An 18835-nucleotide genomic window follows, 5' to 3' on the forward strand; every position below is an offset into this window, starting at 1 on the left:
TGGCACATTTGAATAACAAAAACAATGTTTGTAAACAGATATCTTTTCTATACCTTAAGAGCTGCTGTTTGCGTGGACAACGTTTCATGAATACAGAAATGTAGGAAGCACGTTTCGTGTGAGTGTTTGTCTTATGGAACACGCAGCCCGCAAGGGAACAACTGCTTTTGGAAAATAGGCCATTTCCGAGTTCATGTCTGCCTCCTCTTCAAAGCGAGTCTAAGTGCGAAGTTTTTGTTATGAAAATTAGTTTTCATTCATATGTAAAGTAGAACTAATTACCATCACAAAAACTTTGCACTTAGACTCGCTTTGAGGAGGAGGCAGACATGAACTCGGAAATGGCCTATTGTTTGAAAGCAATTGAAAAGGTCCCGCAGTCAGTCTTGTTTGAAAGAAATTGTAAAGAGGATGTAGTCCGTCTTGCGAGTCTCAGTTAGCAGTCCTTAAAGTATTGTATGATCCTATTGATCGGTGTGTACAGCTACCTCAAATTTGTTTGCTGTAATCGTCCAAGTAGTTCCTCAACAAAGTGGAAGAGTATGAGGAGTGTTTAGCTCGATTTTCCGGGTTGAAGTCGTGAGTGCCAGAGTATCAGTAGTTTGTTTAGTGCGATGTAGTATGACTTATTATCTGCCCGATGATGAACTTTACAAAAGCAAGAAGCGCAATGCAATTTTACTTAGTTCCTATTATGTTATACCTGAGGAGGAGGTATGCCCGGGGCTTTCATGAGTAATTTTTTTTTCTTGAAGTAATCTTTGAATTTAAGAATCGGTTGTCTGAAGTATTGTGTCGTATGGTGATTGACAGTTTTAGATGCAGTGCTTGTATGGCATCGAGTAAAGTTTGGAGGTCCTTTTCAGAGTCAAATTATCTCAACGAGGTGAGTGGATCGTTTCTGGTTGTTGGCCGTTTGATAAGAAGAGACGCAATGTGATTGGCCGTTTGCATAGGCTTGTTCGTCTCTGTGGTCATCCTTTTCTTTTAGTCTCTTCTCTCCGAGTTTGAAAATGTATGGTACATTTGCTTTTTATTACTAGAACCACAAGAAAGGCTCTTAATTTTCTACATCACTACAGTGACTGTCGTATCTTGTGTGGTATACATTGTCTTAACGTCTGATGTGATTTGTCACGGTTCTTAACTTCTGATGTTATTTTTCAAACTTGATGTTTGAGACCTGCTGAGTATAACCTTTCAAAGCCTTCGTCATTGTCATCGTCATCGTCTTATTGCGTCTTCGTTGCGTCTTCGTCTTATTGTCACCATTTTTCGGGCGTCCCGATCGTCATTGCCGTCATCATCGACGCGTCGTTTTCGTTCTTCCCATCGTCTTTGTCTTATCGTCGTCATTGCCGTCATCGGCGCATTGTTGTAGTCGTCATAATCGGCGCTCTTGTCGTTGAGATCTTCGTCGCTATTGTCGTTTCTATCGTCGTCGGTGCATCATCGTCGTCATCGTCCTCGATTTCGTCAGCGTATGGTTGTCATCATCGTTATTATAAAACTTGATAATTTTTTTTAAACTCGTGTTTGTGTGTCCCATTACTGATCATGGGCAAGTGTGATGTGGATTAAATTTGAAACCAAAAAAACATTGGAAATCCCCCACCCAAAGTCGGCTACCCGAGAGCCTCAGGAATAACATAGATAGGTGCATGGCACAAAATACTCATAACACCTGCTACACATTTCGTGAAAAAGAAAAATGAAAGCAGACTGCAGTTTTCTTGCGCGTGCCTTATTTAACTTCTACTCCGCAAAGCCGATTCGTTACATCCCAGGTTGCACTGACCAAGACGAGAATACAAAATTATAATTTAAAAGTAATATACCATAAAGTACCATGTGAACCCGTGGTGTTACGACGCTACTCGCGTCCAAGCCGCGTCCTTTATGCGTCCTTCAGCGCGCGCAACGGAAAAAACCGAAATGGAATCTCACGTGAATCACCGGACAAATGTGATCACCCAATTTTTAAAACAACTTTGTCCCCAAAACAAGACCCTGATTACTTCGTTATCTTAACGACATGATGCGACAGACGACCTCTTTTTAATGTCCCGCCTTGTATTAAAGTGCCTCATTTCAGTGATATAGTCCGATTATACACCCCCCCCCCACCCCCCTCCTTGACGCGAACTCCTTTTTCATGGCCCATCAGTTGCTACTCATTCTCGATTATTTCGATAAAAATTTAAATGGGTTGTAAGTTATCGTCGTTTCAAATTTCACGCCACCCAAATGAAGCGCAATTTCTTTGTCTGACGAGGACGAACCCAGAAAATTTTGTTTCCAATAATTTAAAACGACTTAAAGGGTATAACAGTGATTCGAAATCAAATTTGACTATTTCCTCTTAATGCTTCCATTCACTTGATCCAATTGAAGTCTCATTGTCCCTCAGCTGTTATTATTCCTTGTTCGACTTCACTGATGTCACGGTCCTTTTGATAAATGCAATTCCATGGTCGTCCTGTTGCTGTAGTCCATACTTTGACACTCCCTACTTATGTTACTACCCTATCAATACGACTAAAAATTTGATGGAATTACAATGCATACCGGTCAAATTTGACATCATCTTCCCAATAACACTTAACTTCAACCTTCATAGGGCGACGATTTCAAAAACGAGACTCCTTCGTTGCAAATGAATGTGCATTGCATTTGCATTGCTTTTAACTTTGCATTCGGATTGCATTTGACTCAGTTTGCAGGTTCTTTTGCCAGCGTTAATGCTATCATCGCACTCCCGAATGCGTGGCCTCACCACAGGTAACACGGTGCAATATGGCAATGTCTTATTACCTAAATTACCTTTGCTTGCTTCTGCAATGATCATCATCTTCCTGTCTTGCTTGATTTTTCTTCTTTCGTACATATTTGTTATTTATTTAATGAATGTATTCCTTACAAATTAATCTTACTTTTACTTGCTTCTGCAATCATCTTCTTCGTAATCCCTCTTGTTTGAATGGTACATCTTGAGTGTGGTTGTCCTGTGTTGCATCTTGCTCCGATGTCGTATTCAACTCGATACTTCACATACATCGTGCAGTTCTTCTGTCCTCTTGATCAACACCAAAGCCTGAAGATACAAATACATTTATAAGACATGGTGGCTAATTTGCCAATCTTATTAGGCACCCATCTAAAGTTTTTCAAATAAAAACAGTATCCCAGGATTAGATCTAGATCTGGTTGAAAATGTTGTTTCCTTCAAAACTTTAGCTCGAGGCAAAGACGATATACGTCAAATTTAAAGTGGTAATTTCCCTTGGACGAAATGTTAGTTGATTTAGCTCTTATGAAGAAATTGTAACCTCTACATTCAGAGGAAAAACAAGAGGAAGTGATCTAGTTTTGCTGTAAAAGCTATTAAAGAAATGTTTCGTTGCTATGCTACCACTATGCAATATTATAAAAATTGTAAACTTCCTTACCATCGACAAAAGGTCAATTCCTCTGTCCTTGAAGTATTTCTTCTACTCTCTCTTGATTTCTCTTAAACAGGTGGACCTAAAGATTGACAAAACTTTTATTTAGTCATGTTTACCAATACGGAAACACTATAAGGATACAGCATTACTGATTTATTCAACATGGTCTGGTATAATTTTTTTTTTGCAGCTGGATAATTCGTCAGGTTTTGAAAAAGCTTCTATGGACACTATTGAATATTTGCTGTGAAATAATTCATCGATATGGATGATTATATCATCATTTATTTACTGATCTATTTTTTCTTTTAACCTTTTTGCTCAATGAATGTGGTTCATTTCTCAAGCATATGCATGATTCTTATTGTAATAGAAGTATATGACACTGAGAATTTTTTAAACTTTTCCAAGCTCCTTGTGCAACAATTCAGATTACACACAAAAATGCAATCTGAATTGTTGCACAAGGAGCTTGGCACATTCATGTACTCGACAGTGGTCAAATGAATTCCTACACGTACACACGATTTATTATTTTCGTTAAACAAGTAAACAAATTGTTTATCGACAATACTTCATGGCTTTCAGTTACTGGAAACGAAACTCAAATTAAATTAAACTTAAATTACCTGTTTTAGTGTAGGTATCGCTTGTAATTCACCGGTTGAGCAGCAAATTCTGTCCTCAGAGACTTGTCCTCATTGCTCGTGTTGCGCTGGTACTGTGCGAATGGCGTTCTTTAAAGTCTGGACAAATTTATCTCACAAGGTTTCTTGCTGCCATAAGAACGTTAACAACGAATTGATAAACGTCAGGGAAGACTTAAAAGCTGAAAAGTAGCGTTGTAGAACCGACATATTGGATCTGTCTTCATTTCACCCTCAGCAACGTGGGCAAAAAATTAGCATATCATTTGCAATTCAACCGAAATTCCACCAGTTCCAATTCGCCCAAAGGGAATATGCACACAAAGTTTACGCGCAAAGGATAACCTGTAGAAAAGATCTTTCTCAGGACTTTAAAAGTTACTTTATGCAAGCTACAGACAGTTTTCTTATAGTAGCTGCACCAAATAGTTAAACAATTGTTTCAACCTTCCATTGCAGTCTTTTAAGTTACAACCATGCATCTCTTTTAAAGCGAAACTGAACCCTGGAAAGAGACAAGTTGCCTCGATTGCTCAGACGATAAGTGAGTGGATACCAGACGACCCAAGTTGGTGTGTCCGCATATCGTTATCGAAGACAGTTTTCATTTCCTTTTAAACCTTTTTGCAAACCTTTTTTTCTTTCGCTAACTTTTTTTATCATCACTGCGATTTATTTCAAAGAGCATTCTGTTATTCAATTAAAGTGATTGAGATTCCAGACAATCGCCTTCGTTTAAAAAGAAAGAAGAGGAGGGATTAGTGATCAAACGTGATGCCCTTATGAATTTGCACGATTTCAGTGATCTTTTTTATTTGTCCAGCTTCACTACAATACATTAGTTTTTCGTTGATTACCCATTTTCTCGGAGACACAAGTGAAGTCGGTCGGGACGGGACGGGAAGAAAAAAACGGGTGAATACGGGACTGGCAAAAATTCAAGTTCAAGGTGGACGAGCGCGTCTTTCTTTCTTTTTCTTGTGATTTCTTCGTCCCGTCCCGTCCCGTCCTGACTGACCTCATCAACTTTCAAATTCCTCTGAGGTGGTCAATTTACCATAGCGCGGTTTTCAATCGAGTGTCGGAAGTAATTAGCGAATTGCTTTGGTTTTGCATTAGAGCGGTTTTCAAATGAGTGTCGTAAAACCAAAACTAAAGTAATTACTTTGGCCAATCAAAATGCATGGAGACAATTCTCTAAACCAATCAAAACTCGAAGTAATTACACGTAGCCGACCGAAAGCGCGGGAAAATGTGCACGCGCGAGCCATGATTGGTTTTGGTTTCACTTCTGATTGGTTGAAAGAAGGGCGCAAGAGTTTTGAACCAATCATTGAGTGAAGTAATGCAAAACTAATTGCTTTTGACACTCAATTGAAAACTGCTCTTCACTCAGTGATTAGTTCAAAGTTCTCGCGCCACTTTTTCAGCCAAATACAAGTGAAACCAAAACCAACCGTGGCTCGCGGGTGCGCATTTTCCCGCGCTTTGTGTCGGCTACGTGTAATGACTTCGAGTTTTGATTGGTTCACTGGATTGTCTCCGTCCTCTTTGATTGGCCAAAGTAGTTACTTTGGTTTTGGTTTTACGACACTCGATTAAAACTCGCTCTATCAACCCAGTTGATAAACCCATTTCTGTGCTAGACCTCAGTTGTAGACTCTCCCTTTCCTCCTCTGCATACTACCACGGAAAAACGACCAATAAGCTTAGATAAAATAACGAGAAGCAAGATCAAGTCATAAACTTCCCCGCAAGAGGAGGGCCGAAACGCAGCTGTAGTACCTAGCTTAAAGACAAAAACAAATAACTCTTTTAAAAAAGAAATGAGTCCTTTATTTTATACACTTAATGATGAAGGAATACATTTAACAACTGAATTTCAATCTTGAGAAACACTATTTCGTTGAAAAAAGAAAGTCCTTTACTGAATTCATTTCATCATACAAGGAAACAGTTCTGCAGTGCCAACATAGATTTGGGGTCATATTTTCCACTCAGGGGATTCGCTCTTTTCGTCACAATTTTGTTCGTAATTCCTGGAGTGTCGACGCCCTTCCTGCACTGTAACCGATTGAGATGGGTCCAGATACTTCTTCAGGGGAATATTAAGACGCGGTCTCTACTATGAGGTCCAGTCCTAAATAGAGAAGACTGGCTTTCGACTTTGACGAGCTTGATCGTCCAGCTTTTGTTTAAACGGTTATAGGAACGATAGTCTTGTTGGATTCACATCCTAAAAACTCCAAATCTATTTCCATCTTTGCTGGAAGACGAAGAGAGAACTGCTCGTAAACTCAGTCCAAGGACCTGTGGTAAACGAAAAAGTATATCTGGTGTGAAATAAGGCACAATAAAGAACAAGAGTGGACACTTTGAGGGCAATCACATCTTAGGTCGTGGCTTTCATCCACACAATACTCGATGATAAGAATCACCTTGTACAGCATGATAAATAGCACCACAAGAAAGTACTGCTCAGTACCTTTCATTTGAATGGTCACACTTAAGGATTTCACCCACAGACTCAAAAGATAGAACCACCTTGTACATCATAGTAAACAGCACCACAGGAAAGTACTGCTCAGTAGCTTTCATTTGAAGGGTCACACTTTAGGATTTCACCCACAGACTCAAAAGATAGAACCACCTAATACAGCATAATAAACAGCACCACAGGAAAGTACTGCTCAGTAGCTTTCATTTGAATGGTCTAACTTAAGGATTACACCCACAGACTCAAGAGATAGAACCACCTTCCTCAGCACAAATTAAACAGCACCACAGGAAAGTACTTCTCAGTAGCTTTCATTTGAATGGTCACACTCTAGGATTTCTCACACAGACTCACAACTAAGAACTACCCTACACAATAGTATAAGCTAGTATAATCAGCAAACACAAGAAAACAGTGCTCAATAGCATTCACTGAAATTGTTATGCTTTGGGATTTCTTGACTATAAATGAGCGCGATAAAGGGAAGGAAATACTCTTTTTTGTTGTCCTACTTTTCTAGTATCTTCAGGCAGAATAACACCATCATCCCATAGCCGAGCTGATCCATAGTAAGCATGTGATTCCCTCTCAAATCTAAAAAAAATGACCTCCAAATCAGCAAATCAAATAATAAGACTTGAGACTAAGGCCCTTTCCTTTTATCAAAACTGGCCGGCCAGACCTATCAGTTTGCAAAGAAAATGCAACAATTTGAAGGAACACAGTTGCATGATTATGCCACGCATTCTTCTGAGTATAGATCGCCCTCTAAGTGTGTTAATCTGAAGGCATTGTAGAGTTCTTAGAAAATGCCCGGTCTGGCCGTTAAGTTCTGTCAAATGGAAAGTGACCTACGATTAGTAGCAGTAGCAGAGTTGACACAATTCACATCAACTGAAACAGGGATTATTTCACAAGAAAAACTGTCCTGGAGAAAACTACGTACCAAACTCTTGTATAAATTAACAATGTAGATAAAAGATTGGTTATCACTTAGAAGTGTGATTGGTTTTGGGTACAAATTCGATTAGTTATGATTCTACATGTACGATAATAAATTTAGTAACACTCTTATGAAATCACTTATGTGTTATATAATTTATTAATCAATAATTTCAAATTCAAAATCAATAAATTCTTATTACCGGTAGCTTCCTTACTTCATATTCTTACGAGATAATAATCCTTTCTTAAGACCTTACTTTTTCAGCATTTTGTCTTTCAACTCTTTTTGTTTGTCGTCATTGGTTTCATCATCTGTGACTTCACTCTGAGGGTTAATTAACAACATTATGAAAAAAATAATTATAGCACACTTCTGATATGTGAAACTTTTGGAAATGGCACCATAGGAAGACAAGTAAAAATTAAGAGTAAGAGAGGGGAGGAGGATTTGGCAAGAGTAGTAAGGATGTTGGTCGGTATTCCTAAATTTAAAAAGTGAACACAAAATTCATCTTCCCTTGTCTTGCGTGATTGTGCATGGTTATATGAATGCACTTGAGCACAACACCAACATGGTATTGTGTGATGGTACATCAAACATCACGTTAACTGTCTTTTGACAGAGTGCACCTGCTGCCTAAACGGACATCTCAGGAAACACATTTCCTGTTTCTATTGCATCTCAAATAATTTAACCGAAATTAACATACACTTGTCACGACAGCGTGGTTGGGAACCTCCCTTTCTGTACCAATAATGTTTCAGATACCACACCTGAACAAAAACTGCATCCTTTCATTTCATTGGACTATTTTGGACAGAGCTGTATTACGTCTTGGGATTAAGGTCCCTTGTTTCCATTACGTACTTATTAGTGTCCACTGTTTTCTGAACCAACTCTGAGTTTTTTGTTTTTGCAATTTAGTGATGTCTGAGAGTTGTTACATTGGCTGCATCCTGGCTGGTAGATACCTCATATCAAAACGATAAATAATAATATTATTATCTTGTCTCTTATTTTACTGGGTTTTGTATATGAAGTAAAGTAAAGTCAAAGTCAAAGTCAATTTATTTAACATCAGTAGTTCCTTCAGTTACGAAACTGGTATCAATGGAAGCCGACGGTGTGCCTTTTACCCCCCTCCCTCCGTCAGTGCTCCGTTTCACGGATATATAAAGCTATAGCTACATGGATCAGAGGAAAGTCAAAACAGACGTTGAAGTCACTGAGGATCGAACTGGGGAGCCCTTGCTCTGAAAGCCGCGCACTAGCCAACTGACCCACGCCTGCAAATGTTGGTTTTTGAGGAGAGAGGAAAACCGGAGTACCTGGGGAAAAACCTCTCAGAGCAGAGTAGAGAACCAACAAACTCAACCCACATATGGCGTAGCATCTGGGAATTGATCCCGGGCAACATTGGTGGAAGGCGATGCTCTCACCACTGTGCCAGCCCTGCTCCCGTACCTCCAGGACTCCTCTTTTATATGATGTGGATCATCAATGTCTCTTTCAAGTAAGTACCTCAGCAAAGAATTGTCCTGTCATTTCCTGTGCTGTGTCCATGGCAACCCGGGCAGTGGGCCATGTGAAAAGAAAACAAGGGTCAAACGAGCGCCCACACTGAAAAACAACGACAACAACAACAACAAATCAGGTGTCAAGGTGGTGGCCAACCAGACAGTTGTTGAAAGGGCAGTAACAATATCCTCAGGGATAAAAACTGTGATTAAAAAAAATCACTTTCTTTTTTTCTTCAGATTTTGAAAGTGTGTTTGCTTAACACCTGACTTGCAAAATTTTGATTTTTATCCAAAGGACCTTTACTTTGAGTGTAAGTTTTGGACTTCACGGTCTGCCATTACTCATGTTCAAAACTGACCGACTGGACCTCAGAGGGTTGGATCCAGGAAAAAGTGATGTCAAAGGCTCACTAACTTAAAATTTCAGCGTGTGAACGCAGCTTATTATATATGCAAAACATGAGCTTAAAAGTCTGAAAGCCCAAAACTTCTGTGCTGCATATTAAATCTGCCATGTACACACGTATTGTATTCCTAAACTAGCGAGCCTTTGATGTCATTCTCTCCTCAATCCAGCTCTCTCAAGATCGTAAAGTTAGTAATGGTGGACCATTAAATAGGAAAATTCCAGTTAAAATAAACAGGTGTCTTTTTTAAATCAAAGCTCAAAACATTTGTTGCTTAGTGTTTAGTTAACAACTTTGTCAATTTGTAATTCATAATCTCATAGTGGTACATTAAGGACTACGCAGTCTTTGGCAGTAAATCGGACTATAGCTATGGAGTGCACCCTAGTGGAAGGAAAGGTGGGGGCAACATCCCTGTAATGCAACTAATGAGGGTGGCAGCGACACACCCTGAGCAATACAGAAAAGACACAGTAGCATGTACGCAAAGTGACAACAATTGAGCATTCAACATGGTCAATCGGGTATAGAACATAGTAGTGGTAACACCCCCTTTCAATACATTTATTACTTCTGTCAATTGTTGCAACAAAAGCTATATTTAACCCTTTGATGCCTGAGCCGGGTATTTTCCTCTGTCTAATGCTAGACGATTTTACTCGTCAATGGGGAACCCCCAGGAGTTAATGGGTTAATCACGCTTCGATGCCTGAATTGGCCAAAACCTGGGGAACTCCCAGGTGTCAATGGGTTAAGCATAATTTCAAGGGAATCACCTTTAAAGAAAACTATCATTTTTTAGGGGCTCATTATTATCAAATAGTTGACTTACCATGGCATAGCTGCTGGAACCAAGACTACTCTTCATCACCACAGTTATCTTTGGAACCTGCCAAAGTGAGGTTTCAACAAAACTGCTTAACTGTCAATGTGCATGACATTATTTTATTTGTACAAGTATGTACATGTAGGATCGTTAGCACAAAAGAGTTGAAGGTAGTTATCAGGCTTTGGTTGTTCAAAACATGGATAGCCACACACAGTGGATTAAATCAAAGTGCAACGGGAAAGCGCTATCAATAACAATAATAACAATAATAGTTCTTATTGAGCTATGCAGTGGATAAATGCCCCTGAAGAACTACTGTTGGGCCAGATGATGTCTGTTGAGATCCACTTAACATATGTTATCCTTGCTGTCAAATGCCTTAACCCATTGACTCCCAGGGATTCCCCATTAACAAGTAAAATCGTCTGGCGTTAGACAGAGTAAAATAATCTGGCGTTAGACAGAGTAAAATAATAAGTCTGGCCGGTTTCGGCCGGTTTGGATGTCAATGGGTTAATGGGGACATAGTTTTCAGTGCGTGATTTTCAGTGAGTGATAAATGATTAGACTGGTTTGGGCATCAAAGGGTTAAAGTGCACCTAACCTCAACATTTTTATTTTAGTAAAAGTTAAATATTACATATATATCATATCATATACTTGCCTTTGTTTCTCTAGATTTTACTTTGTAATGTGCCTCATAAGGTATGTAAGAGAAAGATGCTGGCAATCATTTGTCCCATGGTCGAGGCAGTGACAGGCACCGTCCTATTCCTTCGATGATGTCATAAACTTCTTTGCATTAGTTCTTGATGTCATTGAAGGATTATAGACCCATACTTCTAACTAGCTCGGTCACAGGACAAATGAATGCCAGCTTTGTTACCCTCATTTAGGCCTATGAAAAGTAAAATCTAGAGAAGCAAAAATAAAATATATGTTAGACACTTCACTATTGCAAAGAAAACACTTCAATCTCTGTTGTATCTCTTATATACTATATGTCCAAACTTGACCATGCCAATCCAGTTGATACTGAATTTTGGTGCTTCACTTCCCACCAATGCAACACAACATTTTCTTAACAATGTCAGATTGGAAAAGTCACCAAGAATCCTAATAGCTCTTTCATTAACTTATGGACTCTGAAGCTCTAATTCCATGCAAGGTTTTCATTTTTCATTGCCCTTAATCCTTGTAGAGGAAAATTGGGTAATCACTAAGTCACATCTGCCATTGGGAATGTTGTATTTTGATTCACTTTGCAACCTCCTGTTTTAAATGCTCTGTCAGTTTTAGAGTCTGAATATTTATGAAAGGCATAACAAAAGATTAATCTCTCAACCCAAATAGTCTCCATACCTGAGCACACGCAACTGCAGACATCATCTTTGCTTGGTCTTTTATCAAACAAGCCTGCTCCTCAATTGACAAACTCTCCGTGAATTTAGGAACAGTGTTTTGTAGGAACACAAGAGGGATGTTCCGCTGGCTACATAACTCTACAAAATGAGTCCCCTACACAACAATCACAAAACAATAATGTTATTTATTTAACTATTTCTCTCCTAAATGTGACTTTTCAGACTTTACCCTTAATGTAGACAGATTTACTTGTCAAAGTGGGCTAACTTCCAGGTGAAGGGGCTAACAACGTCAACTAAAACAAAACAGAGAGTCTTCTATGAAGTGTTGTTACCTAACACCAGTTGACAACCCCTGGAGCACAAGGCTTAATTAAGCCTTAGGGTTCTTTGACCTCCAACAGAATTATATAATTTAAAATTAACATGGCTAGGGAAAATTATTTTTAATTATTGGGGCCTACTGATTTTGGTCCTTATCTGAGAAGTCTTGAAAGGTTAACCACCTGCAAATGCGATACCAAAGGCAGCACTAACTTTTTCCTCACTTATTTAAGATAAAAACTCTGACTGAAGGTCCAGCTGGAGATGAACATACAACCTCAATTCACAAAAGTTTGACTGACTTAACTGGTTGATCGATTGCTCTTGACCAAAAAGACTAAAAAATCTCACTTAATTTGCATTGACTCTCAAAAATTTATGAAGAGTCAATGATGTAGGAACGTTAGATCCTGGCAAAGGCATATTTTTGACCCCTTTAATTCATTGACTCCTGGGAGTGATACTTTAATAACAGATTTTACTCTGTCTAATGCCAGACAACTTTACTTGTCAACTCGGGGTATCCTAGGGCATTTGAGATGTCAATGGGTTAATCTTGATTTAAAAATGGCTTCTCAACTGTTCTGGACCTTAAGTTTATAATCTGCTTTCACAACCATAAGGAGGCTGATCTGTTCACTGATAAAAAAAATTTACTACAAGTGATAATTTTCTGATTTCTCTTCACCTGTATGATTGATTACAATGTAAGTGAATTTATGATATTGTGAGGAGGATATTGGCCATACTTATGGGTTCAAGGATTAAGTTGTAGCTAGGATTTGAACTTTGTTGTAGATTTACCTTTAAAGAAGCTTGTGACGTCAAGAAACCATTATTAGCCACAATCCCTACTAAATACCTAAGGAGTAACAAAATACAAACTGTCAGTACAGAAATAATTATTAACAGAAAATGAAAAGAAAGCAATCCTGACTAAAGAATAAAGTACAAATAATACGGCACAAAGGCAGCAATTGAATTTCAGAAAAATAAGTTTTGAGAGGTAAAATGGGATTTTCCACAATGTAATAGCTGCAATAAGTGTGTACCAAATTTTAGCTCACCCATAGATGTGGGCAAATCCTGTTATAAGAGTGGATCCAAATTTAGCCTTAAATTCCTGAAACTGACTTCCATCTAAGAGTCTGGCTAATATCTAGTGCAGAAAATACAATTTATTCAGCATTATATTCAAACAATGTAATTACATGAACTTACCTTGATGAAATTTGATCATCGAGGTGAAAGGAGTCCTCAGAATGAAGAGTGTTCGCATTGACTTTCCTTTCACCTGGATGAACAAATTCCAACAAGGTATGAAACTCCTGGGTTCAAACCATTCTCTATTTTGATTAATGTAATTACTGGGTAGTTATAATTTCATTTAAAACCTTTCTTAACTCTCCAATCTCCGATTATTTGTTCCAGCTTATGACCAAAAGTGGCATGCTCAACCAAGTACAAACTTCAAAGGGAAAAAAAGAATGCTAGACCATTGGAATATTATGCTCTGTAAAATTATACATGCTAGCATATACACATTGTAGTACTACCAGTACACTGGACTACAATACGGCACTAAAAGGTCAAATACAGTGTAAACCTGGGATGCAGGGCGCAGTGGTGAGAGCAGTCGCCTCCCACCAACGTGGCCGGGATTTGATTCCCAGACTCAGCCTCATGTGTGGGTTGAGTTTGTTGGTTCTCTAATCTGCACCAAGAGGTTTTCCCTGGGTACTCTGGTTTCCCCTCTCCTCAAAAACCAACATTTGAGTTGATTTGCGTTCATTGTTAATTTCAGTTTACAGTGTCCCCAATAATATTAGTGCTCCAGCGCTAGAACGACTAGACACTAAATAAAGTTCCTTTCCGTTCCTTTCCTTTTCTGATATCAACTCACAGATACAATAGAAATGATCACTAGAACTGTACATAGTGTTCAACATCATCTTACTCTTATTGGCACCAGAAAATAATATTGTACAGAAATCATTGGTAGACAACTGATATATTGTAAAGAATAACTTTTTAATTTTTTTCTCAAATTAAGTGTGAGTTTGCAGAATACTTCGAATCCTGCAATCTAAGTGCCTTTGGGAGCAGGCAGAATTTTGCCTGTCAACCCTGCAGGCAGAACTCTAGCCCTTGTTGCATAAGCTTGTGTGATGAGCCAGCATTAGGACCAAATTTTTTTGAGGCCTTTCAAATGTTTTTAAAAGTACACTGTAAACAGTGTTGATTTACAAATTAATAAATATTGTGAACAGAATCAACCAATCTTCACGTTTTTGCCTGATATTTCTTGTTTGATAATAAGCATCGAAGGCCAGCCTTAAGCAATGGTTGCCAGTCAAAAATCTTTTTAAGAAAAAAAAAAAACCAGTATCATGTGACCATATTGCAGGCTAAAATTTAGAGCTCATCAAGGTCAGCCAGTTTTTTTTTAAATTTAAAGTTGACCACTGACGAAGTACTGGGTTTCAAATGGATCGCAGGATCAAGCCAGGTTAACTTATGGTTAAAATAACTAACCCTGGAAGCTCTGCTTTTAGGCTTGGCTAAATCTTTATATTACCTGATAAATTGGGAACTGTACACTGTCATATAATGCAAGAGTCAAGAGATCTTCACTGTCATACAATGGTGCTTGCACATCTAAACCAATAATAAAAGGCTGGCACCAGTATTCCAGAAACCTGAGCAACTTTGTGAATGGAAGGTGAAGGGTTATCAAGAGCTGTATTATTATTAAAGGTGTCCATGTAGGGATGAGCAGACAGACAGACAGACAGACTTGCTGTGTGGCTGAATGACACACCAGCTGGCTATTTAATTGACTATGAATACAAGTAGCACACTAATAAAATGTAATTTCTTAATCTTTTGACGACATTGATTTATTAATGGCCTATTGGGTCAACTACTTGATTGAATAGCTGACAGGCTGCCTTCCTTGATTTCTGGGTGAAGAAAACATAGGAACTGTAGTTGTTTCTTAATTAATTAATTTAATAGTCTCAGAGCTTAAACAACCAGAATTAGCTCAAATTAACTCTGTAAAATCTAAAGCCGACACAATTCTTGCCATGCAAACAAAAGTAAAACACTCTGTGGTTTAGCGAGCGGATTTCCGATGCATGATTGGACAGAAATAACATTCCGGAGACATATTTCAGGTGTTGACGGTTTTCCTGGTCTCACTGTAATTAATAACTGCAATGATCAGCATCCTGACTTGATTCTCTCCGCAGTTCAAGTATGTATACGGCTTTCATAATATTAACTTTCGTCATAACTAATAACTATTACTACTGGTACTACAATACCACTACTATTTCATCCATTCCTAAATAATTAGGTGACGTCCAAAATTCAATGTACCTACTTACTACAGAATTTAATTGAAAATTGTGCACTACTGCACCTGATGAAATAAAATGCTGGTTTCTATTCAATGTGGCCATGATATTTCTAGTTGTTTCCAGTGCACTTTCTTCATCTTCTTCAAAATGATCTGTACATCCACTTATACTGGAAACGAACAAGACTGTCCATGAATATATTAAAAAGAAAGAAAAAAGAAATAAGTCAGAGCTCTGCAGCGAACGCAAAAAGGGATATGACCAGAGGTTTGAACACTCACCCACCGACCCACTCACTGTGCACATTGCTCAATTGAGCCACCAACAAATCCACTCTTGCACTAAACTTTTATCACATTTTGTATTCAAATACATGGAGGTACATGTACTGTAAGTGTCGCTTAACTAATTCGATTATTTAAAGAAACAAATGATTTCTTTTGTTTCTTGTTTAACAAACAGCACCACAGAGGAAATGGAGTTTTTTTTGTATATGACAATCTTGATTATCAACTGCAAAACAGCAAAAAAAAAAAACCCAAAAAACAGGATATTGTTTTTATTTTCATTTCCAAAACATCTATGGAAATTTAAGCATAAATTCAAAAAAATTCTAAAAATTCCAAAAATCATCACATAGCATGTTTTTCCAGAAGCTTCTTCATTTTTATGATCATATTGACATGATAGAGCGGTTTTCAATTGAGTGCCATAAAACAAATACCAAACTAAATACTTCAACCAATCATAGCCGGTGCAAACAGTACCATGAAACAATCTGAATTCGTAGCAATTCCATGTAACTTGCTCATCTATTTTAAGATGACTATTGTCATCATCATTTTCCAAGTTGAGGGTGACAATGACGTTGCCATGATTTAAAAAAGAAAAACTTACCTGGAATGCATCGTCGCACCTCCAAGTTCTTCAGCTGTCACAACCTCACCAGTAGCAGCCTAAAAGTAAATAAAATTAATCATGGCTGCAGTGATGTTGTCAAGATGAAGAGCAGTTGTCAGGTCATTACGTCTATGAACCATGTTGTACTATCTTCTGTTCACCTATCCTTGCTACATCTTGGTGAACTCTGCTTCATGTTGCTGGACAGTTTATTATTATAATAAGCATTTTGCTGTACTGTTCAGCAGTGCATGTACCTTCACAAGTGGAGGACCACCAAGAAAAATTGTTCCAATCTTCTCCACAATAACAGCCTCGTCAGCCATGGTAGGAACATAAGCGGCACCAGCAGTACAAGATCCACAGACAACACAAATCTATAGTATGATATAGAACAATCAGAAGACAAATTATTACCAAAACTGTTGAAAATCACTAAGTAATAATTATACAAGCTACAAAAAAAGGCATAACTTGAAAGGAACCATAATTAATTATGTGTTACTTACAGTTGGTATTCCTTTCATGGACAGTATAGCTTCGTTATAAAACACTCTCCCTCCAGTTTCAGGAAATATATCAGCCTGTTGTTGGAGTAAAAAAAATACTATCACATGTAGTAGACAACAAAATAATAATTAATGTCTCCTTAATATAATTTGTTTTGGAAAAACGGGTCCTGCACAGAACACTGGCATTATATTAATAAGACCACTTTTGATATATTAATATTTGATGCAAAACAATATAAATGATGAATGGTATATGAAATGAATCATATATGAACTGCAGATATGAAATCAAGTGAAGCTATGATCTTCGCAGTTATGAACGCAATTTTTGCAATTGCATAGAGAAGCCTGAATTTTTCAGGCTTCTCTATTGCAAAAATTGTGTTCATAACTGCAAAGATCATAGCTTCACTTGAAACAATATAAGCTGCTTAAGAGATGGGGCAGGTACATTTTTTACAGGTCACAAGTCACACGTCAGGTTTATAGGTCATTGCCTTAACATCACTAAAACAAGTTACCCTAACTTTTCCTAATGTAACCTTATGCCAAAATAATACAAAATAATACGAATAACATTAATAAAGGGTTACCGTTGTTTTATCATTGTTACAACTGTGACCCATAAACTTGACCTGTTTCCCGCAAATATACTTGCCGATGTAAATACTCTGGTGAATAAAAGCAGGATTTGTATGAGTTTTCATTCCCAGAGGGCCTTTTCTCTAGGAGTGAAATTTCATCATTCACTACTTGCAAAAATCCCACAATACACCTCTTTTACCCCCCAAAAATCTGCATAGGCATTGTTTTCTACTTTTCTTGGGGCATTTTCATGTCCCAGGAGAAATTGCAAACAATGGTTATGCAAAAGTTTTGAGGGGTAATAGAGGTGTGTTATGGGATTGTGCAAGTAGTGAATATTGCAATTAGACCATACTTGAGTCGCATTTGCCCATCTTCCCAGATGGCTCCTACGTGTATCTGCACTGCATACAAATAATGCTACTTACCTGTAAGGGAAGGAATGCTCCTCCTGAATCAATGAGAAAAATACAAGGTAGTTGGTTCACTTCTGCAATTTCTTGTGCTCTTAGTTGTTTCTTTACAGCGATGGGATAAATGGTTCCACCTTTCACCGTTGCATCATTAGCAACTATTACGCAGAGCTGTCCAGACACCTGTCCTACACCTGACACCACTCCTGCGCATGGCACATCTCCATACTCAAGATCTAGTCCTGCAAACTGTGAAAGTTCCAGGAAGTCTGTGCCATCATCCAACAGCTTTCTTAGTCTATCTCTCACTAGAAGTTTTTTGTTCCTTTTCGTGTGTCTCTCGATAGCCTTTTCTCCGCCACCTTGCAGAGCTAAGTTCGTTTTTTCTTGAAAGGAACTCAAGACCTCTGTTCTTTCTTGGATCTTTGTGCGATACTCCGGGCTATTTTTGTCAATATAACCATCAATTACTTTGAACTTACACCTGCTGGATGCTGCCCTCGTTCTTGCAGCTTTGAAGACATGAGGTACCAAAAGGCTCGTGGATACTCCACGCGCACGAAAAATCCGATAAAGCAAAGGATGATACATGAGTTGCTGGCGAAGTATAATTTTCAAATGCTGTGACAAAGATAGACGATCACAGAGATTGTTGACGAGAGGGGTCCTCTTCACTTCAACTCGAAGGCTCAATCGTTTCGATCACAACATAATTTCATGATTATTAGGATAAGCTCTTCCTAAATGCGTCAGGTCTTGATCGCGAAGAGCAAACATGTCCTCTATTTGTCGCCATCTTTGATTTTGAGGGCCAGGTTGCTGAGCCAACCTTTTTCCTAAACATTGCTCAATTACTACTCAATCTTGTTCTTCAATTTTGTAGTCTTTTTGAGCGAATACCAACAGGAAAATGAAGTTTGCCACCTTAGATCACAAACACAGTTTAATAGTTTCCGTAGTTCGGAAAGTACGCATGCGTAGAAGCTCCACAAGTACTTCGTTTTACCGTATTTGAGACAAAATGACTATACTGTAAGGCTGTATATTCTCTCTATTAACTGCCGTATTTACTTAGATAAG

At 38.2% G+C, this 18835-nt stretch overlaps 1 protein-coding gene across 2 annotated transcripts; it reads right to left on the reverse strand.

The window, feature by feature from the left end:
- Positions 1 to 5906: 5906 nt before the first annotated feature.
- Positions 5907 to 18568, reverse strand: LOC138024016 (methylcrotonoyl-CoA carboxylase beta chain, mitochondrial-like). 2 transcript variants are annotated; one of them, XM_068871108.1, is made up of 14 exons: positions 17771 to 18568; positions 16755 to 16829; positions 16503 to 16622; positions 16243 to 16301; positions 15408 to 15514; positions 14559 to 14638; positions 13048 to 13139; positions 12785 to 12842; positions 11655 to 11810; positions 10296 to 10352; positions 9058 to 9156; positions 7793 to 7860; positions 7103 to 7184; positions 5907 to 6403 (listed from the first exon to the last, which is right to left on the reverse strand). In XM_068871108.1, the coding sequence occupies exons 1-14, from the start codon at positions 18344 to 18346 to the stop codon at positions 6323 to 6325; spliced, it is 1710 nt and encodes a 569-aa protein (XP_068727209.1). In that variant the 5' UTR covers positions 18347 to 18568; the 3' UTR covers positions 5907 to 6322. The 2 variants fall into 2 exon arrangements, with proteins under 2 accessions (XP_068727209.1, XP_068727210.1); XM_068871109.1 differs by lacking the exons at positions 5907 to 6403; positions 7103 to 7184 and having other exon boundaries at positions 9001 to 9156.
- Positions 18569 to 18835: the final 267 nt, after the last annotated feature.

This window comes from Montipora capricornis, chromosome 11, assembly GCF_036669925.1.
Source record: "Montipora capricornis isolate CH-2021 chromosome 11, ASM3666992v2, whole genome shotgun sequence".
NCBI classification, from domain to species: domain Eukaryota; kingdom Metazoa; phylum Cnidaria; class Anthozoa; order Scleractinia; family Acroporidae; genus Montipora; species Montipora capricornis.

What these genes read in the sequence shown, in the direction of transcription:
- LOC138024016 (XM_068871108.1), bottom strand. Translation starts at nt 18,346, where the DNA reads ATGTATCATCCTTTGCTTTATCGGATTTTTCGTGCGCGTGGAGTATCC. An exon ending in AAAGACAAAATGCTGAAAAA is followed by an intron (nt 7,185 to 7,792) that starts GTAAGGTCTTAA and finishes CATTTTTTTTAG; the next exon opens with ATTTGAGAGGGAATCACATG. An exon ending in TGCCTGAAGATACTAGAAAA is followed by an intron (nt 6,404 to 7,102) that starts GTAGGACAACAA and finishes CGTTTACCACAG; the next exon opens with GTCCTTGGACTGAGTTTACG.